This window comes from Equus asinus, chromosome 3 (assembly GCF_041296235.1).
Source record: "Equus asinus isolate D_3611 breed Donkey chromosome 3, EquAss-T2T_v2, whole genome shotgun sequence".
Classification (NCBI taxonomy): Eukaryota; Metazoa; Chordata; class Mammalia; order Perissodactyla; family Equidae; genus Equus; species Equus asinus.
Genome location: NC_091792.1, coordinates 83,034,368 through 83,062,078, shown reverse-complemented (window position 1 = coordinate 83,062,078; position 27,711 = coordinate 83,034,368). Strand labels below are relative to the sequence as shown.

The window sequence follows — 27,711 nt, the reverse complement described above, 5'->3', positions numbered from 1 at the left end:
ACAGATGTCTGTTGCTCTGTATTGTTTCCTCTGCACACAAGATGTATAGATAATAAAAATTAAAAGGTATACTGTCCTTTACTAATTTTCTTGAATAAATTCTTTCTTTCTTGGAATAAGGAATGATAGAAAGAAATTTATACACCTTACATATTTTTAATAAATATTTTAAATTCAATTTTTTTAACTTTTACTGATCGATATACTCTTTTAAGTTTTTCTAATTTATTTGCATAGCAAAGTGAGCTTTTCTATTTAGTAGCTCTCTAACTTAAAATTTTTCTCATACTGTGATTTAAATGAAATAAATTGGGATTTAAAGCAGCAAGACCATAGTAATGTGTCAAATAAGCAGCAAAACAAGTTCTTCAGTGACCTGAAAAACCTTAAAATAAGCAGTGAGAAGAAGATAAAGAGCAGAACCAGGTTCTTTCCTTTGGACAGCTTGTCATTTGAGTGAACACCAGGTGATGGTTAGGTTTTTTCCCTCTCTCTCTTCCACATAATATAGTATGGGTCAGTTAAGTATTTAATATATGATATTTGTATCACCTAATCTCTGTTGATCATATCAATATTATGTGGTACTTTAATAAAGAAAAGAAAGAAATGGAAATAGGCCAAATTATTTGTTTCAGATTGGTATATATTTCAGGAAGTCATAACCGAATGAAAATCATGGGCAATTTTTAAAAAAATAATTTGATGTTAAAATTTATTGACTGACAAACAAGCCCCCAGGTGGAACTATTTAATGATTTCCCAGAGTGGGATCAATTACATCATCTTACGTGAAGCTCTAGTTGCCTTTTTCCTCTCACAGTTCTGAACTGCTACAACGTAATTTCTTAATAGTCATTTCTAGAATTTTATTTCTTTTAGCCCTGAATTTTTTTCTCATTTTGTGATTTGGTTATTTATTATAAAATTAATTAGAAAAGTTATACATTAAAATTAGTTTCATAGATAGGGGCTGGCCCCGTGGCCGAGTGGTTGAGTTCAGGCACTCTGCTGCAGGCGGCCCAGTGTTTCGTTGGTTCGAATCCTGGGTGCAGACATGGCACTGCTCGTTAAGCCACGCTGAGGCGGCGTCCCATATGCCACAACTAGAAGGACCCACAACAAAGAATATACAGCTATGTACCGGGGGGCTTTGGGGAGAAAAAGGAAAAAAATAAAATCTTTAAAAAAAAAATTAGTTTCATAGATTGGGGCTGATGATTTTCTGTAATGGCTGAATTGATTTGGGGCAGGGAAAAGCACTGTGCTTGCCTAGTTATGAAGCAGTTAAGGTTTCATTTCAATTTGATATGCATTTATTTAAGTACCTCTTATATGCTTAAAATACATTGTCCTTTTGAGAATTTCCCGTTTTTATAGCATTTGAGAACTTCTTAAATATAACGTTGTTGACATCAAATTTTTCTTTTAGGTGTAGTCGTGCTCAACAACTTCTCATAAATGGACACCTGCTCTAAGTACCGCTCACAAACATATGCCTACTATAACATCCAGCTATTCCATTCCTAGATATTTGCCCAAAGACTTGTACATCAACATTAAATGCAGCTGTATTCACAATAGCCCCAAACTAGAAACAATCCAAATGTCTGTCAATATAGATGAATATATTAAAAAAAAATAATGATGCATCCATACCATGTAGTACTCTTCAGCAATAGAGAAGAATAAGTAACTTACATATCTAACACTGTGGATGAATCTTAAAATTATTAGGTTGAGTTAAAGCAGTTAGACCTAAAAGAATATGCACTCTATGAATCCATGTATATAAAGTGAAAACTAGTCTATAGTGACAGAAAACAGTGGTTGCCTGGGGCCAGAGGTGGAAGGAGAGATGGCCTGCAAAGGGACATGAGGAATCTTTTGATCGTGATGAAATGTTTGGTGTGTTGATTGTGTTGGTGATTTTTAGGGTATACAGAACTGTCAAAACTCATCAGTTATACATTTTAAATCTATGTAGCTTATTATCCATAAATTTTTTCTCAGTAGAATTAGTAAGGAAGGGAATCCAATCAGAATCTAAACAAAAAAGGACACACTTTTTTTTTTCTTTTTATACACATAATAAATGCCAATAAGAGCTTGAAAGGCATCTGCAAAACATGACCGTTAATCTTTTTCTGACTCCTCTAGGTGAAACTAATTTTTTATTTATGCTTCCATTGTACTCTGAAAACTTAATTTTATTTACTGGTTAAATTTTTTCCTTCATACTTTTCTCTTCTTAACTGTGAATTAATCTTTTTATTCCCAAAATCTCGCTCAGTATATGAAACGTCATAGGTACCCCCAAAAAGTTTTGATAAACAAAGGTAGGAGAATGAATTCTAATTTGGTCACAGGTCTTGAAATACCTTGATTAAATTGATTATGCAGTGCATGTCATTAATCAGTACTTTAAGGAAATATTACTCCTGTTAAATAGGGTGTAACTTGGATTACAGGTGAGCTAGCGAAAATACTTTTACTGTATATATCTACCTGTTGTTAAAGATTCATAATTTATAGATCTTAGTGAATATACTTATATTTACCACGAAAATTTAATTTCTGTGAAGTTTCATATAAACCTCCTTTCTTCTCTTTCTTCTGTCTGTTCCTCCAGAAGTATCTGTTCTCTTCTCTGTGCTTGCATAACACCCTGTAAAAAACTGTGTTAAAGCTGTTGTTCTGTTTGCTGCTCTGTCTTCCTCACTGTTTATGTCCACTGTGCCTGACGCAAAGGCTAAGTTAACATTTAATAATCACCTATTCTGTGATTGGATGTGTCAATCTTCCTAGTTCTGTCAGCTTTTATTTCATAAATTGTGAAGGTCTGTTGATGGGTGCTTACACATTTAGGATTGTTATATCTTCTTAAGGTCATTTAATGTCCTGCTTTATCCCTGGTAATATTGCTTGTTCTCTCATCTACTATGTCTGACAATATAGACACACAAATTTTCCTTTGTTTGGTATTTGTGTGATAGATCTTTTACCATTCTTTTATTTTAACTTGAATATCCTTATAGTTAAAGTGAGTTATTTTAGATAGCATGTTTGAGTCCTACTTTTTTGTCTAATCTGACCATCTCTTCATTTTAAGTGAGAGTTTTAGACCATATGTATTTAATGTGACTTTTATATGGTTGGCTTGAAATCTGCTATCTTCCTAGTTGTTTTCTGATTGTCCAAACTATTCTTTTTTCCTGTTTCTGTCTCGTTCTACCTTCTTTTGGATAAATTGGGTGATTTTTATTTCTCCCACTTTTTTTCCCCATTATTGGCTTACTAGTTATACCTCTTTTTAATTTTTTAGGGGATTGCCCTGTGGTTTGCAGTATATATCTTTAACTTATCACAGTTTACCTTCAAATATTATATCACATCATATATAGTTTAATAACCTTACAACTGTATACTTCCAATTCCTCCTTCCCATTCTTTGTGCTATTATTGCCAAATATTTTGTCTTTACGTATGTTAGAAGCTACAAAATATATTATTCTTAGGTTAGACAGTCAATTATCTTTAAAAGTAGGAGGAAAACTGTTTTTTATATTTACTTTCATTTTTATCATTTTCAGTGTTCTTTATTTCTTTGGGTAGATCCAAATTTTTGTCTGGTATTACACACCTTTTGCCTGAAAAACTTTTGTTAACATTTTTTGTATAACAGATTTGCTGTCAGTGAGTTCTCTTGGCTTTTATTTGTTTGAAAAATCCTTTACTTCACTTTAACTATTGAAAGATATTTTCACTGGGTAATGGAATTCTGGGTTGACAGTTTTTTCTTTCAGTACTTTAAAGATGTTATTCCATTGCCTTCTAGCTTGCATTGTTTTGGACAAAAAGTCTGCTCTATTTCTTATTTTTGCTATTCTAAGTATAAATGTTTCTTTTTTTCCTCTGGCTGCCTTCAAGAGATTCTCCTTTTATTTAAAGTTTTAGAAGTTTGGCTGTTTGGTTGTATTTTTTTTTTGTTTGCTTTTCTTGGGGTTCCCTAAACTTCATAGATTTGTAGCATGATGTCTTTTATTACTTTTGGAAAATTCTCAGCCATTAACTCTTAATATTTCTTCTACCCTGTTCTCTATCTCTTCTTCTTCTGGAATTTCAATTACACTTACATTAGACCATTTGCTATTTTCTCTTAGCTCTTAAGTGCTCTGGGTTTTCCCCTACTCTTTTGTCTCTTTATGTTTTAGTTTTTATAGTTATTTGATCTAAAAGTTCACTGAGTCTTCTTCGTTTTCTTGATTCTACTGTTCAGCCTCTTAAAATAATTTTTCATCTTTGATATTGTGTTTTTCATTTCTAGCATCTCCATTTAACTCTTTATGGTTCCCATTTCTCTGCAAAATTCCATATCTCTTCATGAATATTATTCATCTTTTCCAGTAGGTCCTTTAATATATTAATCATAGTTATTTTAAAGTCTCATCTGATACTTCTAACATCTGGGTTAACTGAGTCTTGTTCTGATGTTTGATTTATCTTTTGACAGTGGGTTATTTTTTCTTCCTTTTTAATGCATCTCTTAATTTTTTTATTGAATGGTGAACATTGTAGAAAAATAGTAGAGATTGAGATTAATATCTCAAGATAGATTGAGTATTTAATCCTTGGAAATAAGCGCACTTCCTTTTATTTCAGGTGGTTAGTAAGCGGTGGAAGTCCAAGAAGTCTAGTCAGAAGTTGAGCTGGGTTCATGTTTTGCTGTTGCTAACTTTACTTCAGTGCTGTAGGGTTGAAATTTTTTTAATAGTGGGCTTTTCTTACCTTGTGCCTAGAGTAGGGATGCTGGAGGACTTATTTTAGTGTTCCTTCTTTCTCTTCAGCTTTTAGCCATCCATGCAAGCCGGTACCACAAAGGGATTCTCTCCATACTCTTACTCCTCTCCTAACAGTAGACTGTAGTTGGCAAGCACCATGCAGAGCATCAATCACTATTATTTTTAGTTTGTGGAACAAAAACCCATTTCTAAACATTTTGTTGCTAAATAGAAAAAATTCAAGGACAGTAGATTAACTAATGAGGAAAAAGACTGTATTTTTCCACTGTTTGTGCCCATATCATAGTTTGCTACATGTATATTGCCTATTGATTAAACAATTCTTATATTAATTAAACTGATATATATTATTCTTAGTGATCTGAAAACCATAATTTCTGTGAGATATATCAAATCTGAATATATAGTAAAGGCTTAGTTAAATGTCAAATACTCACTTAAAAAAATGAAGCTAGGATATTTCATGTTGTTTATGTGGAAGAATATATTAGTTGCCCACGGATGCTGTAACAAAGTACTACAAACTGGATAGCTTAAAACAACAGAAACTTACTATTTTATGGTTGTGCAGGCTGTAAATCCAAAATTAAGGTGTCAGCAGGGCCCTGCTCCCTCTGGAACCTGTGGGCAAGCAGGCCTTTTTTGCCTCTTCCTAGCTTCTAGTGGCCTCAGGAATTCCTTGGCTTGTGGCAGAAAATTCTAGTCTCTGCCTCTGTCTTCATGTGGCTGTCTTCTCCCTTTTTGTTTTTATATCTTCACAGAGCATTCTCCTTTCTGCATCGCTCTCCTCTTATAAGGTTACCAGTCGTATTGGAGTAAAGACCCACCCTACTAAGCATGACCTTATCTTAACTAATCACATCTGCAATGAACCTTTTTCTAAATAAAGCCACATTCTGAGGTACTAGGACATATATTTTGAGGGGGACACAGCTCGAATCATAATAAGCAAGAATAACGTCTGTGTCTCAAAATCATACTCCTACATCAGTAACATTATCTCAAACAGATAAAGATGTTAAATTACTGAATCTGAAAGACAGGCTAAGAATACATTCATCAGTAAATCTCCGTCATGAGTTTGTGTTTTAACTTTTTAGGAAGAATTTTGATATTTGATTCCTTTCAGTTCAGTTAAATTTAAAGATAGCAACCAGCTTTTTTTTTTTTTTTTCTTTTTTAAGATTTTATTTTTCCTTTTTCTCCCCAAAGCCCCCCGGTACATAGTTGTATATTCTTCGTTGTGGGTCTTTCTAGTTGTGGCATGTAGGACGCTGCCTCAGCATGGTCTGATGAGCCGTGCCATGTCCGCGCCCAGGATTCGAACCAACGAAACACTGGGCCGCCTGCAGCGGAGCGCACAAACTTAACCACTCGGCCACAGGGCCAGCCCCACAACCAGCTTTTTTTAAAGTAACATTTTAATGAAAATATTTACAAATTCATCCCGTTTGCTGCTTATCTGGAACATTCTTTACACAGAATTCTGGTAAAATTAAGTAATTGAATCATTTCCTTAACTCAGCGATGGCATAGTGTGAGGATTTTCAGTAATATTTTTCATTTAACTAAGACATCTGAATTTCATAACATGTGGCTGGCATAGCCTGAGTACTAATTGGCTCTTTGAAGTTTCATATCTAGGAGTCTAGTCTCAGTTATGAGTGTGGTATTGACTAAAAAGACTCAGAGTAGTATTTGTGTCCTTACATTTAAAATGAGGCTAATTTATGTTGTCTATTGTTTTGAAATCCTTTCTCAGAATACATTATACATGTTCAAATTTTATCATAACAAAGTATTTGTTCTTAGAGGTTAAGAAGTGGCATAGCAGTGGAGTCTGAAGGAAAAACCATGAGTAACTTGGTTAAAGTAAATTTTATTGTGGCACCTTTGTAATTCTATCACTTTTTGCAAACTAACACTGGTAAGGACTTAAGTTATAATTGTTTTGACTTTAAGTATCTATTCTGAATCACTTTCCTTTTCACTAAGAAAGAGCACATCAAAAACTATTATTATTTCTAGACAGCATAATTTTTTAGAACTCAGCAGAAAAAAATGCAGAACTCATCTTTCCAGCTTAGCTTGAAAAAAGAATTTCTGATTTATTTGCCATAAGTCTTTATAGTTTCTAGTAATAGCTACTTGGGAAAAGTAAAAGTATCTGAACTATAATGATTAATGATTGGAAAACTAAAACAGCAAGGTTTGAGGTTTTGGGTTTCTTTCCCATTAAAAACAACTGCACACAGCATGTATTAAGTACTTCCTGTGTTCAAAACATGGGCACAGTAGAAATAGAAATGGGTAAGAGAGTGTCCGAGCTAAGAAGAGGAGCAGTCTTTTGCTCCTGCTTCTGCCTTTTCCAGATCAGGAAACTGACATCAACAGAGGTTCAGAGGCTTTCTTGTGGTCAAACTTATCAAAACCCCAAATTTAGAAACCTTATTACAGTTATTTGATAAGTCATTACTTCAGTGATATTACAATTTTTCTAATATTAAAAATTTTTTCCTTACCTTATTGAAATTATTCACATTTCAAAATTTTCATAACAAAGAAATTCTAATTCCCATTCTGACAAGCAAGACTAGTCTTAGGATTTCATCATTAAATGTTCTTTCCATTCAGCTCCTAAGAGACCTTAGCTTATGACATGTCTACAGTTTTTTTTATCTTGAAGAACGAAGTCTTACCTTCTGTTGCAAATAAATTGTCTCCCTTTCTTTTCTTTACTCTTAATTAGCTACAACTGAACTTAAATTACAGTATGAGACACTGAAAGTTATTGGGAAAAGATGCATATAATCCTGCACCTGGAGAGGGTAGAAAAGTGAGGAAGATTGTATCTGATGTCTTCTGTGTTCTCGGTGAAATTGGAAGCCTCGTTTCTGTTATGAATGCAGGAGTTGGGAAAGGGAGGAACTTTAGAAAGTTGTACTCTGGAGGGTTTGCCATAGGTAATGTGACAGTGATGTGTGAAAAGATTATGCAGCACAGTTTAAGGGCTTGTCCATGTGTATAAGGCCTATAATTTTACAAAGTTAAAGATTGTGTAATTAGTTCCTTCTTTGTGGTGCCTCTAAATACTATTTAAAGCACATTCTTCAGGAGTTTTAGAAATCTCTCACTCTCAGAATAGGTCTCAATGAATCGATTTGTGACTCTCCATGAGTTTTGATATGGATATGAAAATTGTGTTATTGTCCGATGCCTTAACCAGTTATATGTGAAATAGATTTTGGCTATTGACTTCTCTCTGTTTAGGGTGCATTTTGGGAAGCTATTGCGTAATAGATTGGTCTTAATATTTGTTAAGTTCATAGATACTCTAAAAAGATTTTGGGGGGAAGGATACCAAAGAACTTTTCAGAAATGAATCTTCAAAAATAGATTTCAATTGATAATAAGACAGGGCTATCGTCTTGCTGAACTGAATGGCAAAGGTATTTCAATATACCGTTTTTTAGTGTTTAGTGAGGGAATGTTGAATTAGAATTCACATTTCCCAAGCATTCTTCAGAATGCTGATATTGAATCATAATTTCTTTAAGCAAAGTCTGCGTTGAAATATAACAAAAAAGAAAAATGGTTTATAATTTATCTTCTTAATTCACTTATAGTATTATCTCTAAAGTACATTTACAGTAAAAATCATTTGTATCTAGCTGCTCAGAGCCTTAGCTTTCATTTGGCCATCAGTAACCTTAAAAAGCCTCAGTAGCTTTGCGCTCTGTACTATCTTTAATTATGCCAAGCACTCCAGCACTTACTGTAGTGTGTGTGCAGCCTGTGCACAGCCAGCATCATTAATTAACACCTGCAGGGCGTTATGTGCAGGATGCTTTTATAGAAACAGAAAGTGAGGCAGTGCACAAATCCATGACACTTTAGAATGTTAAAAGTGGATTCTTTTTATTTGCTAAAACTTCTTTGAAAACACGAAAGATAATTTATTCAACAGTGTCTCCACGCATACTTTTCTCATGTTTCTCATTATTAATTTTTAACAAAATTTAGATGAAATTTTCTTGTTAGTATGATTACCTCCTGCTCTTTATTTCTCTGATGGACTCATAATTTTCTGAGGTGCTGCATCATCATCATCACCATAGTAACCATTCCTGATGTCACAAAGGATTATTACTTCTGGTGGGAAGTAAGTAGTATGAGCAGATGGATGCATAAGGAACCAAGATCCTGTTATTGTACAGATAATTAGATGGTGGGAGAAAAACTAATATCAAATATGTATGTAGGCATAATTCATTTAAAACATTTTAAATTTGTACGTGATCCAGAGAAGTTCTGAAAAGAAATATGAGAAAGGTGATGTTTAAACCACAAAAGTAGAATGTAGCATAAAATTATAGACTTTTACATTGTAAAAATATAAATAAATATTTGGAAAACTAATTTCAGAAAAAATTTGCTATTTCGGATTATGAGTTTCTTTTACATCATGAGCTTTTCTCCTGGGACCTCCTTTCATTTTATTTGTTGTCAAAAGAAGTAAAAATGACTTATTTATAATGAAAAGAGAAAGGGAGCTGATAATTGAGTTCTTACTCCATTCCAGATACTGACTGCATCAGGGCTTCCATTTATCTCAGTTAATTCTTGCCTTACCCTCAGGAGATAGAGGAATTATTATCTTCATTTTATAACTGATGAAATGGAAATTCCTAAAGTTTAGGTAGCTAATTGTCTGAGTTAACACAGCTGGGAAGTAGCAGGGCTGAAATTGTTTAAATCAAGTTCGGATGCCAAAGTTCTTCCTCCAATTCTATGCTGACTTCCATTTTTCCTGTTTAGTCTTTTCAAAGATTTGAGCCTTCTAAATTTTCTTTTGGGGAAGCTGATGATGATAGAAATGATAAAAACAATGTATTTGCTGATGTTATTATAAGGCTTTTCTATAAGCATGAATATTAAAAAGTTCCAGAATTGCGCCTTTCCAGTTTGTAGTAGCTACTTGGCTCTCCTTCCACTTTTTTCTTTCAAATTCTAATATCTATATATCCATTTATCTCTCTCCTTCTCTCCCTCCCTCCTTAACTGGAACTACTGTGGTGCTTTTTTTTCTCATGTGCATGCTGTATGTTCTTGATACTAAATTAACTGCCTTATTGAGTGTACAGAAAAGTGGACTGTCAGTAAAGACCTGCTCCTGGAATAGGTTCAGCCTCACCCATCAGATTGCCTAAACTTTAAAAACTGAATAATCCCCGAGTGGTGGTGAAGAGGTGAAACAACAAGGACTCTCACACACTGCTGGAGAGAGTGTACACTGCCTTTGGGAAACTGTTTGTCATTATCTAGAAAGTGGAAGATATGCAGACTCTGTGAACCAACAAGATTGTCTACGCATTGTAAATAATAGTCCAAACCTAGGAACAACCCAAATAGTAGTCAGCAAAAGAATAGACAAATAATTGTGATGTGTTCATACCAGGAATATTACACAGCAGGGAAGCATGTAACAGGGGGTGAATTTCACAAACTTAATGTTGAATGTAAGAAGGTAGGCACAAAAGAATAAATACAACATGATTCCATTTAAATAAAGGTCAAAAAACAAGCAAAACTAAACTATATTATCATGGTTAAAACAGAAAGAAAAGCAAGCAAGTGATTTTCATTCACATTCTCATATTCTTTCTCTCACACACACACACAACTTATATAGCAGCAACAATGATAAAGATATGGCCTTAGTTTCAGTTCTTTAGAAAAATGAAAATCTTTCATTCACTAACTTCATAGCTATCATTCCTTTGTGAGTCATTTCTCTTATTGATCCTTCTTTTATGCTTCTGCAGCTACACTATCCAGTATAGCAGTCATCAGCCAGACTGGCTATTGAGTAGTTGAAATGTGGCTAGTCTGAACTGACGTGTAATTGTAAGTGTAAAATACACTCTGGTTTCAAAGATTTATTACAAAAAAGAGGATGTAAAATATTTCATTAATAATTTGTGTATTGATTGCATGTTGGGATGATCATATTTTAGATATGTTAGATTGAATAAAATAGATTACTAAAATTAATTTTTCACCTGTTTCTTTTTGCATTTTTAATGTGGCTGCTCGTAAATTTAAGTTACATATGTGGCTCACTTTTGTGGCTCTCGTATTCCTATTGGACAACACTGTTCTAGAATCTATCATATTTTATATAACGAAGTCATATTTAGAAAGGGATTTTCTTTTTTTCATCTCTTTCAATTCCTATGTTTAAGAGTTAGAAAGTATTCTAAAGCTGTTCATATGTTCCAACAGCTGAATGACATCTGTTCTATGTAATCTCAATGTACACGTAACAGAAAATGTATTTGACGGTTGTTTAACTGCTGGTTGTAATGTGGAAGTATATTGGTGTGCTCTAGAATAGAAAGAATAAGGAAAAATGAAACGCAAATTACCAATAAACAAAAAAGGGATCATGCTTATGCACTATAGAAAATGCCATTAAAAAAATCCTAGTACTAACACTTGAGAATTACATAGTATGACCTAGAATTATCCTGTACCGCAGACAGTCTTCCCTGATAATAGCTAACTGAAAACCACTCATAGGAAGATATATTTAATGGTTTCGAAGCTGACCAAACAAAAATATTCCAGTGGAATATCACTTAGTTCCTATTTTTTTCTCTTAAGCAGAATTGTCATTTGCGAAATAGGAGGTGAAATTTTCATATCATAGTCATAAACTCCTAGAAACCAGAGAAGTTCTTTTAAAAAGCTCCTATATGATGTCAATGAGAATAATCTTTGTTCTCTTAAAAAGTTATTGTCTCTTTTCCCCATCCCACCCCCATTTCCATGTTTATTTGTTTTGTTTTTCTAAAAAGACATTTAATGCCCTGCTTACGTCTGTTTCTACTTACTCACTAAATAAGGAATAACACTGTTATGTTTTGTATTTGGAATTGTAAGCTACATTTATTTTTTCTTTTATTTTTAATGTAACTCTTTGTTTTACAGATGAGGGCAGAAGTGCAGTTGACCAAGCAGGTGGTGCACAGATTGTAATTGACCATTTAAGGTCACTGTGCAGTATAACAGATCCCGCCAATGAGAAGCTCTTGACTGTCTTTTGTGGCATGCTGATGAACTATAGCAATGAGAATGGTAAACAAAATTGAAAACTTGCTTTATCTCTGGGGGAAAAAATTAAAATCATCATTACTATAGTACAAACCAAAAATATTTAGAAAAATTATGGACAAAGAATTCGTAAGTGGCATATAAAATCAACATTTATCCAACATTAAATTACGTTTCAAAAATATAAAATGGTCTAATTTACTAAGTGGGACTCGTTTTTGAAGAGTTGCCCATGTTAATACCAAAAATAAAAAACAACATAATGGTATGGTTTAAGATTTCTTGCTATGAACATTTTAAAAATAAACAATATTAAAATATCTTCATGTTAATTTGCATTAATACTAGGAGTAGCTTTAAAACGTAAACACTGTCTATATAAGTAAAATGATTTTATCTAAATGCTAGATTACTTGTAAGAATAAAAAAAGTCTTTTAATAAAATCGGGCCTTAGAAAAATAAAGTTCAGAGCAATTGCAGATGTCTGAAATACTTGTAAACAGAAATTTCTTTTCTCTGTAAAACATTCTTAGAACGTAGCAACAGATGACATGTCAGCAATTTTCAGATAGCTTCTGTGGTTTGTTAATTAAATTAACATAAATACAGTGATATGAAACCTTCACTATACTATGAAATGTCACAAAAAATTCATTTATTTATCGTCTTACGTGAATTACTGCATGGATCAAACACTCAAACTCTGGTAGGTTCCTAGAACACAGAGAAGATCTTTCTGTGGTGTGTTCCATGATGGCATTTTAATTTGTAGTCATTGACAGAGACATATTTTATTTGTGTATTGAACATGTAATATTGTATTCTTTATTTTCAGGTTCATGTGTTCTAGAAACACATGGCCCTTTGGCATACTTTTCATCTTTTCACTTTTGGTAGTCATGGGTGCAAAGAAATATTCTCAATAATTAAATGAAGAAAAGATAAACATTGATGACAAATGGCTGCTGACATTTGGCCATGGTGTTAGGGACAATAGCAAATGGTGGGGGCTGTGGCAAATTGAAGAGAGCAAATTGAAGAGGCTATACCATCTAGGTTTGTGTTAATCTACTCTATGATGTTTGCACAATGACGAAATTGCCTAACAATGCATTTCTTAGAACATGTCCCCGTCGTTAAGTGACTCATGACTTCACTCTCCTCTATCCAGTTGTTTCTATATGGGAATTTGGCCAAATACTGCCAGATCCTTTCATTTGAAGGTGGATAAAACCTGAAAATCTAGCTTTTCAAGTGACATCTAATTTTTTTTTTTTTTTTAGTGAGGAAGATTGGCCCTGAGCTAATATCTGTTGCCAGTCTTCCTCCTTTTTTTTTTTCTCCCCAAAGCCCCAGTGTATAGTTGTATATCCTGGTTGTAGGTCGTTCTAGTTCCTCTGTGTGGGATCCTGCCACAGCATGGCTTGATAAGCCACGCCCAGGATCTGAACACGCAAGCCCTGGGCCACCAAAGCAGAGCTTGAAAACTTAACCAGCTGGCCACAGGGCCGGCCCCAACATCTGATTTTTAAATGTTGGATTACATTTGCTTTCTTAGCACTGTACAAACTAAATAGAATGTGTCCTCAGGTCACATCCTGTCCAAGGGACACCCGTTTAAACCTCAGAATTAAAATTATCCATAATAATAATAAAAAAATAGTTTTTATTCATCAAATGATTTGCTGTTAAACTCAAGCTAATACCAAATAATAGTCCTTATAGAGTCAATTATCTCTATTTTTCTTGCCTTCTAGTGGAATCATTTTTGAAGAGAAATGTCCTAAATATGAACAGGAGTAACAGAAATGACAGAGTCTGGGAAATCTACAAAATGAACAGCTAGTTCTCAAATAATTGAAATTTGGCCATAATATACGTTATGTATCTGAATTGCATTAAGAAATTATTGGCCAGTTGTTCATGTTGCTTCCTTTCTCTTCAACTTCGTTTAGACTTGGACACCTGAGAAAGCAGGCCAGGAGCTAGTGGGAGAATGGTTTAGAAAGATAAATGAAGGAAACTAGTCATGAAGTTATTATAGCAGCTTTGGATATCAAAGAATTAGTCTTGTTATGCATCTAAACTAGTTTGTTCTTTGAGGATGCTCTTGTCCAAAAACCTGTGCAAAAGCGTATGAAATGGTCACTTGGTCTTCAAAACCATCGCTAATTCTACTCCAGAGAAGACTGTGCTTGAGTCCCTGTAATAGGATATCACAGTATGTGGAGAAGTGTACCGAGAACGTAATGTTTCACAACATGCAGAGCGCATGGTCTAAATGCATAATCTATTACTTTTGGAAAGCTACCTTTTTTTGCTGGTGTGCAAGTATTCCCAAGAAGTAACTTAGATACTTTGGAAGGTAATATTAACTTTTCTCAGAACATTATTGGAGCAGCGGTGTTTTTGTTCCACTATTCTAAAGCTGCACTTTGAATGCAGTTTTCAAAACTTATTAGATAAAACAGAAGCGAGGTTATCCTTAGTATTTTAAACAAACAAATGCTGAACTTGTAGCTGTCTTCTTCCCTCTATTTCCTTTTACATGTGTCTGTCATGGGGATCATAGTTGGAAGTGATTCTTTTTCTCCATAACACTGTTTAGCTTAAATTATATCCTTTTTTTGTTTCGCGTAATTATTAAGCTGCTTTGTTGTTGTGTCAGTTATTTACTTGCTCTTTTCTTTAAAAAATGTGTTTAAAGACTTTCCAGCTTAAATATTAGGTTTTCTTGGCTAACTTCTAGTCATTTGGTATTGTTCCTGTCCACCTAGACGAGTCACTGAGACCAAAAAACAATGGAGCTTTTTGAACCTCAGGAGGCACTTTTTATTAGCACAGATAAATAAGGTTCCTTTTTATGTGTATTTACTGTTGAATTTCAGTACGCAGGCCTCTGCTGGTTCCTGAGTGGAACAGTTGAGGGATAAATACCTCCTTGTTACCATAGCAGAAAAATTAACTCTACCCTTGGAGCTAATAACTCAAGCCTTATTCATAGTCAGGGAGTTATTCTTGAGCTCCATAGATGAGATTTTTATCTCATTAGTTTCTTGGATATCTTTTTTCCTAGCTTTGGTTACTCAATGCGAAAACATCGCAGTGAAGACTGAAAATTTTGTTCAGCTATCCAGCTTCTTTCAAGTATAACACCATTTTAGCATATAATAGGAGTTTGGAAAATGTTTGTTGATTGACTTTTCTGTATACTAAGTACTGTCTAAAATTTCTTTTATTAACAAATCAACTGGGAGGAACGTTTGTTACTGGAATGCATTTTCTTCATTATATAAGTTAGAAGCATTATAACTCTTGCCCACTGTATTAGTTGATGTTCCCTATTCACATACACGCCAGTAGCTGAAGGTGGCATTGAAAACATGCTGATGGTAACAGTACTGGATCTGTGGTTAAAAATGTACCAGGGTGCTCCACAAACTTGGTGAAGCTGCATATGTATCCTTGAAAGTTAATTGCAATCTGAATAGAAACAAACCAGTAATCTAAAGCAAAGCACCAGAATAATTTAACACTTGGTTGAGGAGTCTATTGGTGGTCACCATTTTTATTATATTATGAGTAACCCTGATTAATCAATAAATATCTCTTGGAAAACTGTAATGGAGAGTTTAATTTTTTTTCTTAATACACCTATGGAAGAGACGCAGAATACAGGGAAAAGTCTATTACAACTCTAAAGAAAATTATTAATTATGATAACATTAAAGCAAAGACTAAAGTTACTTATTTTACATAAGCTATGTCGTAAGAGAAAAAAGTAGAGGAAATAAACATGCCATCAAAAAAGGAAAAGTTAGGTTTCTTCTAAAATGAGTAACATAATATACACATTCTTTGACTGGCTTTTTCATGTGACCTGTATCATATATGATATATATGTATATGTGTAAACATAATATATGTATATATATGATTTTTACAAATAGAGTTAATTTTTCTCCAATATCTTAATAACTGCCTGTTATTGAAAGATTAATTTCTGTTTTTTTTGTTGTCCCTGAAATCCCTCTGGGATGCCCTCATGACAGTTCTCACTGTTATCTGCTGTGTGAACTTAGAATAACTGAATGATGGTTGAAGGGAGCCATCTGTGCAATTTAGGAAATGCAACTCATGGGGTATGTTACTGGAGCATAACAATTGAATTTAAGTATTAAGACTGGTACTACTTAGATTCAGTTGTTTAAAATAGCCCTGTAAAGTATTTTCTCTCTTCTAATTTAAAGGTCACTTAATATGTAATTAATTTTAGCTGCAGCTTTCATTTCAACCAATAGCAACAGTTTCACAATTCTAATCATACTGTTCATTTTCCTAGTGAACTCAGTCCAGTAACTTGGCTTACTTGATTTTTGTTTATACCTAAAATAGGAAGAATAGAAATTAATAAGGAATAATCCTGATTAAAAAAGTCATTTGGCCTGAGCACTTGTTTTTCCTTATGTTTTGGTATTACTTTATTACAAGTAAGAAAGAACACTTTCTAGATCTTGGATGTTTAGAAAAGGACTTTCTTTGTGTGAGTGAGGAACTATTTCCAAAGTTTCCTCACTACAGTACAAGCTAATTAATTCCACATATTTTCTAAATACTACAAACTTTTTGCCTAAGGAAAAAAACACAACATTTAAAATTTAAAATTTTCTCCTTGCAATTGATTTTCCTTTTTTTCTTAATTGCATTAATTTTTCAATATATTATTTTCAGTGTATTTTCTGTTCATTTTTTTCCCTGTTTATAAAGGCATGAGGGATGTACTTTTAAGTTCACATGGTTTGAAGCCAAGTCTGTTAAATTAAAGTACTCTGGGGTGTTAACATGTGTTGAAAACTTTTATTCTGCAACTGAGATTTTAGGCTTTAAAAAAAAAAAGTTGGAATTCTTTCTTTCCTAACCGTTATTCTCTTTGTGAGAAGATTTCTGAATTTTCCCTGTCAGTTTGCTGAAGCAGGCTGCATTCGTGAAGTTCTGCTACAGATGTCGTTTAAACAAGTTGCTTCACTGAAGGGCAGAGCACTTAGTTGTTCTTGTGGCTCCTGCTAAGTCTGCCTATTAATTGACCGGTTAATCTAGGTTAGGTTTTCATCATAATCCTCCTAAGCGGTTACTATAATAATGCTGTTATTTAATGGACAGGCTAAGAATTTGGTTTTTAGTAGCGATGTACCAAATGCACATTTTGGTTTAGTTCCACATGGTCAAGTATTGACGTTAATATTCAGCTTTGACCATTATAGAATGAACTTCTGAATGCAAGAATCTGAAATTTTATCACAAAAAAATGAAATAGTTGTATTTTTTTTTGTTAATGATTTAGAGTTTGGCCTCATATTGCAGAAATAACACTTTCTCAGCATTGTCAGTTTTCTAGGTTGTTCCTGTGATCATGCTAGTGCGTTTAGCACTGTGGTACTAAATAGATACCCAGTTTTAACTGAGGACAGTAGGGTAACAGTATGTTTGGGTTCCTCATTCTCTAACATGTTTTTCTTTCTTTCTTTGCGTTTATGTCGGGATTGAAGATGAGTAATCATAGATGTTACTGAATATTGTTTTTGAGATTTTCCTTATAGTGAAAAGTTGAGGTGGCAGAGTTGGCTTTCTGATTTTAACTCATCTTCACAACATTTAAAGAATTCCCAAATTGGCCTTTTTTTTGAAAGACTCATGGCTTGAATGGAGTTAAATAACTGAAAATTAAAAACGGCTTCTAACATTTATTTTATAAATTCTAACGAGAATAATCTAACCTCTGTTTTTCTGCCTTGATTTAATTCTTACATTTGAATGGTTTTCACCATCATTAGTTATTGCCACATTTTAATATTGCAATGTAAATATACATTTACATTTCAACAGACTGATGGAATTTCAACATATAAAGCACATAGGGGTATTTTTCTCTGTACATAGAATGCTTACCAGTGTTTGAAAATGAATATTTTCAAAGTAACAGTGAAACTGAAAGAGCAGGCCTTGTTTTATTATTAATGTTACTGCACTGGTTGAAATATGATGGTATCAAGCATGTGATTATTGACCATGCACAAGTTTGTAGGTGCCAGAAATGGTAATGAAGTAGGCATTCAGGTGTAAAGCCTTCTGGGAGCTGAGGCTAAAACCAGAGACGAATAATGGGTTTTGGCCAAATATTGGTGCATCTTTAATTTAGACCACTTAAAGTATCCATTCAGAGAGAAACTCAAGGCAGAAAAGTATCGTATATAAATTAACTTGCATAAAAATTTGTAATCCTGTTTTCTAACTGCAAGTAAAATTCAGTTAACACCAAACTGCCTATATTTTATTTACTGAAAAAATTTTAAATTAAACACTTTGAAAAATGGGTATTGGCTAGAAATCAGAAATCTTTTGGTTGTGTAGATGTATCTTGTTAACACAGTTGGTATGTTGCAAGTAACTTTCATGTAGTTTTAAAGTGTAAAAACTTACTTAATCATAGTACTGTTCTAGAGTAACTAATAATGTTTGTATTTTTAAAGCCAGTAAATCCTTTTGTAAAACAAAGAATTTTTGTGTTTTTAAACCCATTTGTTTGTAAGCTATACATGTTTTGATGTAAATTAACCTGGCATTTAGCTTAATTTGCCATATAAAAATTTAGGCTTAAATTTAGACTTACTGTAGGTGTGCCCTTTCAGCAATGCCATGTGAGAGCAGAGACTGGATTTGTTTCTCCCAGTAAGAGCTGCTTAAGCTGCCAGTAGTCCTGTCCTCTTCTAAAAACAAAACGAAACAAGTTTTTACCTTCAAAAGACCAATTTCTTTCTGAGATGAAAATAGAGTTTTCTTTAATAAGAGTAGACATACCTGTAGAAATTTCCCTTGTTGCAGTATCCACTATAACAAGAGTTGATCTGTAGGAAATAATTTAACCTGGAGTGAGTCTAGGGGAAAAAATTGTCTACTAGACTAAAACATAATCACTGCAGCTGTCATCGGATTGAGAACAGTAAATCGGTAGGCCTCCTATGAATGATAAAGCATTTTTCCTTCCTCTTGTGATTTTTGCTTTGGGGTTTTTGTTGTTGCTTTTGTTTTACGTTATACTCATTCATGTAATTTTTGTCATTTATGTTTAGAACTTTTACAAAAGGGAAATTTTGCTCTGTAGACACTCTTTTACTTTCAGAACCCAGAAAAAAACTTTGAAATTCTCTTTTCCATTTTTCATTAACTTGTAGAAAGCAAGAAATATATAAATGTATTGTTTTAATCCTCCGATATTCTCAGTACTAATGAATCTTGATTCTTTTTTTTCCCTTTGAAATTTCTATTTGTCATTGAAATGTATAAGCTGGGCCTTAAATTATAGGGGTAATCTGGGTGCAGAACATTTAATGCATGTTTTGTGTAGAGGGGTTTTAAAATAATTGATTTGAAGTTAATTTTAAACACGTGAATATTTTTAGTTTTATATGCTCAACACTAGGTTTGGAATACAAGTTCTCTGCTTTCCTGATCAATCAACAAAAAGTTACTAAGTAATAAATAACTGAATAGGATGTCCTTACTTGTACCTGCACACGTGTACGTATAGTTTTTAACCACCAGTCGTGCTCTTGGTAACAGTATTTAAGTCAGTAAACAGTTCAATACTATAATTGAGCTACAACTTGCTTAAACTTGCAAGTTCTACTTCACAGTTACATCATTTCTAATTTTAATTTTTATATCCTTTTTTGGAAATATAGATGTACCATTAGTCAAGGCAATTTTCTTCAGTCTTTATTATGCCAACATGGTTTTCACCCAATTTTTATTAGAATTTCTCATCAAGATTTATATTTGCTTGTTTTTATTGTTTAAACTGTATATAATTCATTTGACTGTAGAGAGAGTTTTTATACAAACCTATAATAGATAGAATATTGTACTCTTATACTATGAATAATATACATACTAATGTAGAGACTGTGTATTTTGAATTGTCTGTGTCTTATTTTGAAACAGTTTCATCAAGTCCTGTTTGGCAAAAAGCTTAATAAATTTATAGCATTGTCTATAAGGGCCTTTTCTTAGGAATAAGGTAAACATGCATTATAATTTTCTTAAGAAACATATTCTTTTTAGTAATTGATCAGCATAACTTCAATTTACTGGAATTCTTGGCATACTTTTCTGGACCTATAATCTATCTATGCCAATGTTTTTAAACATTAAACTTAAAACTCAGGGGGAAAAAGGTTCTTCAACTTGAGATCTTCTCTCCAGATCTCCATTCTTTGGAGTTTCCATGAGTGTGACCTGAAGAACTTGGAACCATTGAAATTCAAATGTAGGTAGGTAAGTGTTCACACCAGCGCATGCGTTGATTGCCTTATATCTCTTTGTATATGCATCTGTATTGCACCCCCTCAGTGCCTTTCTTCCTCTTCCTCCCCATAGATCATGTAGGGCCTGTGTCATCTTGATATTATGTAATTTTTGTAATTCTGTATTTTGGTCAATATTTGTCTGTAATGTGTGTCAGGCGCAGTTGTTAAGTCTTCAGACGTTTATGACATTGTGCTGTCTAAAGACTGTCTTTCACACATAAGTGTTTGCTGTGTACAGGCCTGGGTTGCATTTTTGTGAATTGTGTTTGTTGAGCTTATAAGCATTCCCTTGGAATTGCTGGTATTCATTGAAGGATGCAAAAAAATCTCAGTCTTGCATTGTTTCTCTTACTCTCTCAAATGTATCTAGAGAATGTGAACTATTTCTTGTTCTAGGAATTTCTTCCAGTTAGTTTTTGATTGATAAGTCATACTCCTGATACCATTCATGATATAGCATAAGAGTCAGCTACTATCCTTTAAAGTCCGTTCATAAGCTTTTCTAAGGCAAGAAGAAAAAGTGATTAAACTTATTAATCTATTTGCTTCCAGCGAGCGAGAAGAATTAATACTAATTTATTCCACACAAACAAAACCTCTACTTAACCGCCCCCCCAAAAAAACCTATTTATTATAACACACTAAATTGTTACTGAAATAGGCAAACAGACCAAATCATGGCATATTCTCGTAGGTTAACGAGGGTTTCTACTCAAATAAGTAAAATGAGATGTTCAAATGCTTCATTAATTGTAATTTTGCTCAAAATATCTGAGCACCAAAATGTAGGATTCCTACCATGCTTTTAATTTTTCTTTTTTTTTCTGTTATCACATCTGCCAAGCACAGCACTGAATTTCAGAATCTCTTCTCCATGTTTTTTTCCCCATCTCCTATAAAAATTAGGTAATCCTTTGGCAGTGGTTCTTAAATTTTTAGTCTCAGGACTCTTGGATGCTTATATATTACTGAAGACCTCAAAAGAATGTTTGTCTATATATATGGTTTTTTCTATCAATATTTACTGTATTGAAATTAAAATGGAGATAATTTTTTAAATTTTTTAGTATTACATTTAAAAAAAAAACCCATTATATGTTAACATAATATTTTTATGAAAAATAACTTTTCAAAGTTAAGAAAATTGCTGAGAAGAATCACATTTATTTTGCGTGATAGTGAAGAATATGATGACTTCTGATACAGTTTGGTGCCACTGACTGGGTTCGTAATAAAGCCCAGCAGTTTTACCCACCATTGTCTTTACCCCATCAGTGCAAAGGTCAATACAGTGAAAAAGGCAAATAAAATCTTGGTATTTTTATGAAAGTAGTTTTTACTTTATGATCTTCTGAAAGGGTTTTGGGGACCCCACTTTGAGAACCATGTTCTAGGATGCCTGCTTTTCTTGAAATGAAAATTTGTATCAACCTATTTGAGTAAAGATTTTTTCCTCTTCTGGGCCTTTAATATCCAAGGAGAATGACTTTTCTGCAATTGGTAGGAACAGACATTAGAGTTATTTGATTATAATTTCTTGTGTGTGTTAGCATCATACAAGAGGATATAAAAGAAAGCACCAAAGTGGTCCAAAATTAGTCTGTCCAATGGATGACTATATATTTCTCTTTGCTTGTGTGTGGTATATGTGTTGTATGTGAGTACACAATTAATTTGGCTCCTGGATAGCTTTAAGACACATTTCACGAAGCAGTGTAATTTTCATAGATTATGCCGATTCACACCACATGCCATTAGGCTATGCTACTTTTTCTCCTGATCTACCACAATTTAGAATATTACTGCTTCAAGTTTTATGCCACAGATTGTATGAAACTCTGCAACATTTCTTAACTTTGTGTCCCTTTTCCCTGGAACCAAAATTCATAATATTGTACAAGTGGTCTGAGAAAGTGGTAGAGATGCCAAGTTAGGAGAACAGGATGATCTTCTAAGTGGGATTCTCCTGTTGAGCTATCTCCTTCATGAAATCTGTTGTTCCTCTGATGTCCCTGGACTGTTGGGTTTTTATAGTTTGCACCAACAGTACTGAGGGGGTGTGTGATGCTTACATATATGCAGACATATCGTAGATTTTGACTCACACTCAATGCATGCGCTAGTGCTCACGCTTACGTACCTGAAATTTAATGATTCAACAGCTCGGCAGTATTTGAAGAGGTAGTCAAAATGAATAAATAAACAAAGTTAAAAATACTGCCAAAGAACAAGGATCTGCAAAGGTGATCCAATAATAAGGAACTCTATCTACTGGTAAGTAATCAAAATAATTCCTAACTTGGAAAGCTTCTTGGTACATGATCACTATAACTACTATAACATAATATAAGATTCTGCCAATAGAATACATAGGTATAATACTATACCCTATAACATAAGTATTTGCCTATAAATATATGAATCATGCATTAATTGCTGAATTGTATAGAAAAAAATCAAAAGCATAAAAGCAAATCATTTAGTTCAATATATTCTTTTTTTATATTCTTTTATTTCTATCTTCTTTTAGAACAGATTCACAATTACATTGCAGAAGTTGAATTTTTTATACTATTTGAACTCTAAATGTAAACTTCCCTTTTTCTCAGGCCTGTACTGTATGTTGTTTTGGTAATAGGCCCCTTTCTAGTATAGATGGGCCCCCACAACTAAACCAGATTATGTTTGTAATTACCCAAGCATCAGTTTTCAGGGCCGATAGCCTCTGTTGGCTATCTCCTCATTCTTCAGTCTAATAGCAGGAAAAATTGACTACAGAGACCACCAGGCAAGTAATCACCTGGTGTGTGAGACAGCTCAACCCTGCCTTTGTGTTCTTTTCTGATAATCACCCAGCCAACTCTATATCTCTAGGTTAGGAACTATAAAGAGTGATGAAGAGGTTAGTAGGCAAACTGTCGAGGGATGCATGCTATGAGGAGAATGTGTTTTGTAAGAAACAGGTTTTTAACTTTAGATTCCCAATAAGTAACTTAAAAGAATTTGGAGAAAATTGTTAGCTTGAAATGGCATATAAGTTTTTAAAAAGAAAAAATTTTGAAAGCATTCCTATATCTTTGGCTGAACCTGTTATTAGCAGTAATAGTATTTGCATAGGCATGTGAGTGTTCATGTCTTTCTTCTTAGCTTATTCTGAGAGGCGGTACTTTTGGTTTTCATTTTGGTTTATTCACCTTCAACTTTGCTACAGGTATTTGATTGTTCATGAAGAGCCGTTGTGGAAATTCAAGGCATATGAAATTTAAAACCAGGTTTTAAAGTAGTTTCTTAGAAAATGAAGGCAAACAATGAGGATAAAGACATATTGACCTCATTCTTTTCATCTCTCAAGCCAAATTTTCCTTTCTTTACTAAGATGATTGTCACTATTATTAAATAAAACTTTGAAAAGAAAAATATTTTTAAGTAACCCATTCGTTTCCTTGTGAAAACTACTTTCCTTTCTAGCAGTCATCAAAGAACATTCTGCTGCAAATAATCAAAGAATGATTTTTGTGTATTATATACTTTAAATTCTTTATTGTGAAGCAATTGTTTTTAAGGGATTCTAAGATTTTTGTCTTCTCTCTTGGTCTCTATTAAACTTGCTTTATTTCTTAATGCTTTTCATATACTCTGATTTCCTATAATGCAAGTGTTACTTTGTCTTTTCACTTAAAACCCAATGCTAATGTTTAATTATTTAATCATATTTAAAGCCTGCTCTGTAAAGATATAATACCCTGTTCTTTAAAAGAATAATGATTTGATGTATTATTTGAATTATTTTCATTTCTAAATTTCTTTTAATGACTGAAAAGATTCAAAACTCAACTCTTCTGAACTAATGTCTTAAAAATTTTCAAGACAATTATATGAATGAACTTAATCTTGCTTTACTGTAGTTGAAATAGTAGTAGTTTGCAATAAGAAGAATAAGAGGTGGTTTCTTCTTACTAATATCCATTTGGTACATAAACACTTTTTTTTGTTTGTTTGTTTTTACAGATTCCCTTCAAGCTCAGCTTATCAATATGGGTGTTATTCCTACCTTAGTGAAATTACTGGGCATCCACTGCCAAAATGCAGCTCTTACAGAAATGTGTCTTGTTGCATTTGGCAATTTAGCAGAGCTTGGTAAGTCCTAGTTATGAACTACAAACGTAATTAACTTATTAATGTACTTAAATTTTCCTTTAGATGTTAACAACCTGGAAACACACTTAGATTATATTAGGGTTTTTTTGAAGCATTGTAGACATTTGCTTCAATATTAAAGTAGATCCAATTATATCTTATGATTGTAGCTACTTTGCTTCCCTGTTTTATGTATTAAGGTTTAAAGTTTACATTTGTATATTATTTGATAGAGTTGAACATTTAAAATGATCTCCACTTGACTTTAGTATTCTTACATTAGGAATGTTCTTGAAATCAAGTATTTCTAAGGCAAAAATAAAAGACTTCATAATTTATTACATTTTTATATAAATTATTTGCTTATCAAGTGAAAAGGAATCTAGCAGACCAAGGTTCTTCTGCCTCATTTTGCAAAATCCCTAAAAATGATAGGGGACTTTTTCATAAGATTGTGTTTATAACAACATTAGAAAAAAATGTGCAAAATCCTTGAAAATCAGAAGGCACACAGAAACAGACTGATGCTGGAAACAGCCCAGACATAACAGAGAAGAAGAATGATGACCCCAGCACCCCATCTCTTTTCCCTGCTTTGTTTTCCTCTGTGTCGTGTATAGTATCCTTTCTTCTTTCTCTCCTTCCTTCCTGTGATTCTTGATAGAAAGTTACAGCTCTTGGTCTGAATCTACCCCACAACCATGGTCATAATAAATTGTTTATTATGGGAACAGTGAAACCAAATGTTGTTTTGTCATAGCTAAATATAATAGCTACAACAAATAAATAAATCAATTCTGTTAATTATCCTCATTTTATATATAAATAAACAGAAGCACCAGGAGTCTGACCTTAAATTTTTTAACTGAAAGCTCATGTCCTTACACACATTGAACCTTGATGTCAGTACTTTACTTTTGCTTTGACTTCAAGGTAAGGGAACAGGGATTATTTATCAGAGTTAATTTTGAAAAGTCCTTCTTATTCAACAGATCGTCTCCTGGTGTTTGTGAATGTTTCTTGTCTTCTCTCCTCCTTTGCTTTTCTTCTTTTTAATACTGTCTCATTATTTCCACAATTCAAGTGAGACCAAGAATGAAAGAACATTCATTTACTGTTTCACAAGTTATTATTTTCCATTATTAAAATGGAATGTAGGAGTTTGTGTTTAGTATAGTTCATAGAAATAAAACAGAAGTCATGTTATATAATCCCTGATAATGTCATAATCTTTGTCACAGAAAGATAAACGCCATTTAATTTGAGTTGCCTGTGTTAAGGTATCTGGATGTCTTTGGGAGGTTGCATAGACCACTTCAATTCAGCCTCGCCTTCCCGGTCTATAGTAAAAGATGGATATAAACCCAATTTAGTTCAACCCAATTTTATACTCTATTCCCAGCTGTTACTGCCTTTACCCCATTTGGAGGAAAAAGGATCAAAGAGAAATACTCCTTTATTTACTAAGACTTCTAGAGTTTATATCATGAGTCTGTTATGCCCACGTAATAGCTAGGTTATACATCAACACTGAAATAGAACATTTATGCCCCCCAATTTTTTCTCTTTTTCCTTTTTCAGTTCTGGCTTTAAACTTTTTCTCTTTTCACTGTTGGCTTTATTGCCCATGAGTTAACAAATCATATAGTATTATTTTTATTGACACAGGTAAATATCAAGTTCATATCACACACTTCTGAATATGACGTATTACTAAATGCTAGAGTTACTTTTTGTTGAAATTTTTTAATAAGAATGTTAAATAGGAATTCTGTGGTTTTGCTCACTAAAGATATCTAATAGCTTAAAGACAAGATATAAAATAATTTAAGAAGTGCAATTTATTTCAGAATTGGAGGCAGAAAAGGAAAATGCAACTCTGCATTTTTGTTGTTCTCTTTGAGTCCTAGTTTATGTGCACATATAATTTTTGTATATTCACAATTTTCTCATGCGTTTGCATCTTATTTAACATTATGAATTGAGCAGAATGGCATTTTCCACCTATTTATTTGGCTCCAAAATCTTTTATAAGTAAAATTTTCTGCTTCCAATACTAGTATTTTGGGGGAAGAGATGTTAGGATGAAAACTTGCACTTAATTTCACTCCCTTTTGGAAGCCAACTAAAACTGCAGTAAAGGGATTCTTTTTTAAAGGTGTAAATCCTCGGGGCTGGCCCGGTGGCGCAGCAGTTAAGTTCGCACATTCTGCTTCTTGGCAGCCCAGGGTTCGAGGGTTCAGATCCCAGGTGCGGACATGGCACCACTTGGCACGCCATGCTGTGGCAGGCGTCCCACATATAAAGTAGAGGAAGATGGGCATGGATGTTAGCTCAGGGCCAGGCTTCCTCAGCAAAAGGAGGAGGACTGGCAGTAGTTAGCTCAGGGCTAATCTTCTTCAAAAAAAATAATAAAAATAAAAAAATAAAGGTGTAAATCCTCAAGGAAGTGGTTGGGGAGGAGGAGAGGGCAGAACACCAAACATTTTAGGACCTGGGAAGCAACAGCTCACTTAGCAAAACTCTGAAATCTAAAGTCTGGATTGGAAAGCCAAGAACTAACCAGTTTGCTTTTCGGAATCTTCAAAAGGCTCAGGATTTGTTGGCATAAAGATTTCTAAACGCTCTTTCCCTTTCCACACTTTATGGTAGCTACCCCTCCCCATCTAAGTAGAAGACTATATTTATTCTGTGGAGGGACTAAAAATAGAGTGTTTGTAGACTGGGGAGGAGAGACTAAGTTAAAGTAAGAAGTGCCAAGTACCATTCCAAAAACAGATTGAGTGAAAGTAGATAGACCTAATGGTGAGAACCCCAATGTGGGTAGTGTGTTTGTCCTCCAGAACATAGACTTCAAGATGCCTACGTTGGGTTTTCTCTGCAAAAGGGCCTTTGACCACCCTACGGAGAATCTTGCACTCAGCAACACCTGTCATGCTTTAGCTCCTAGTCAGTTTCTAAATCCCAGTTCTTAATCAATGCCAGACACCCAGAGAGGGAAGGACGGCCTCTCACACGCAAGATGATGAAGGAAATAAATAGGAAAAGGTAAATTGGAGGAAATAGAAACTATGCAGGGTAGGAAAAAACCAAACATCCTCAGATAAATGAGAAAAAATAGTGTAAGCACAAAACTAGAACAAGATGCTATTTTTAAAGAAAAGGAACAGAACAAAAAAGTTTGAACATTAAAAACACAATAGCTAAAATGAAAGACAATAAAATGTTTGGAGAGAGATTTGCAGAAGTAAAGCAAAAAACAAGGAAATGGAAAATGGAAGAGAAAATATAG

The 27,711-nt window shown here is 33.6% G+C and overlaps 1 protein-coding gene across 14 annotated transcripts in view; it reads left to right on the top strand.

Annotated features, from left to right (window-relative positions):
• The window catches only part of RAP1GDS1 (Rap1 GTPase-GDP dissociation stimulator 1), a 150,699-nt gene that overhangs the window by 85,044 nt on the left and 37,944 nt on the right, over window positions 1-27,711 (top strand). For 10 of the 14 annotated variants that reach the window (XM_070505324.1, XM_044766357.2, XM_044766355.2 and 7 more), the window contains 2 exons: window positions 11,796-11,942; window positions 24,291-24,419. In XM_070505324.1, coding sequence (XP_070361425.1) covers window positions 11,796-11,942; window positions 24,291-24,419 — 276 coding nt within the window. The remainder of the gene's footprint in view (window positions 1-11,795; window positions 11,943-24,290; window positions 24,420-27,711) is intronic. The other 4 variants (XM_070505325.1, XM_044766359.2, XM_070505326.1 and 1 more) reach the window with 1 other exon arrangement.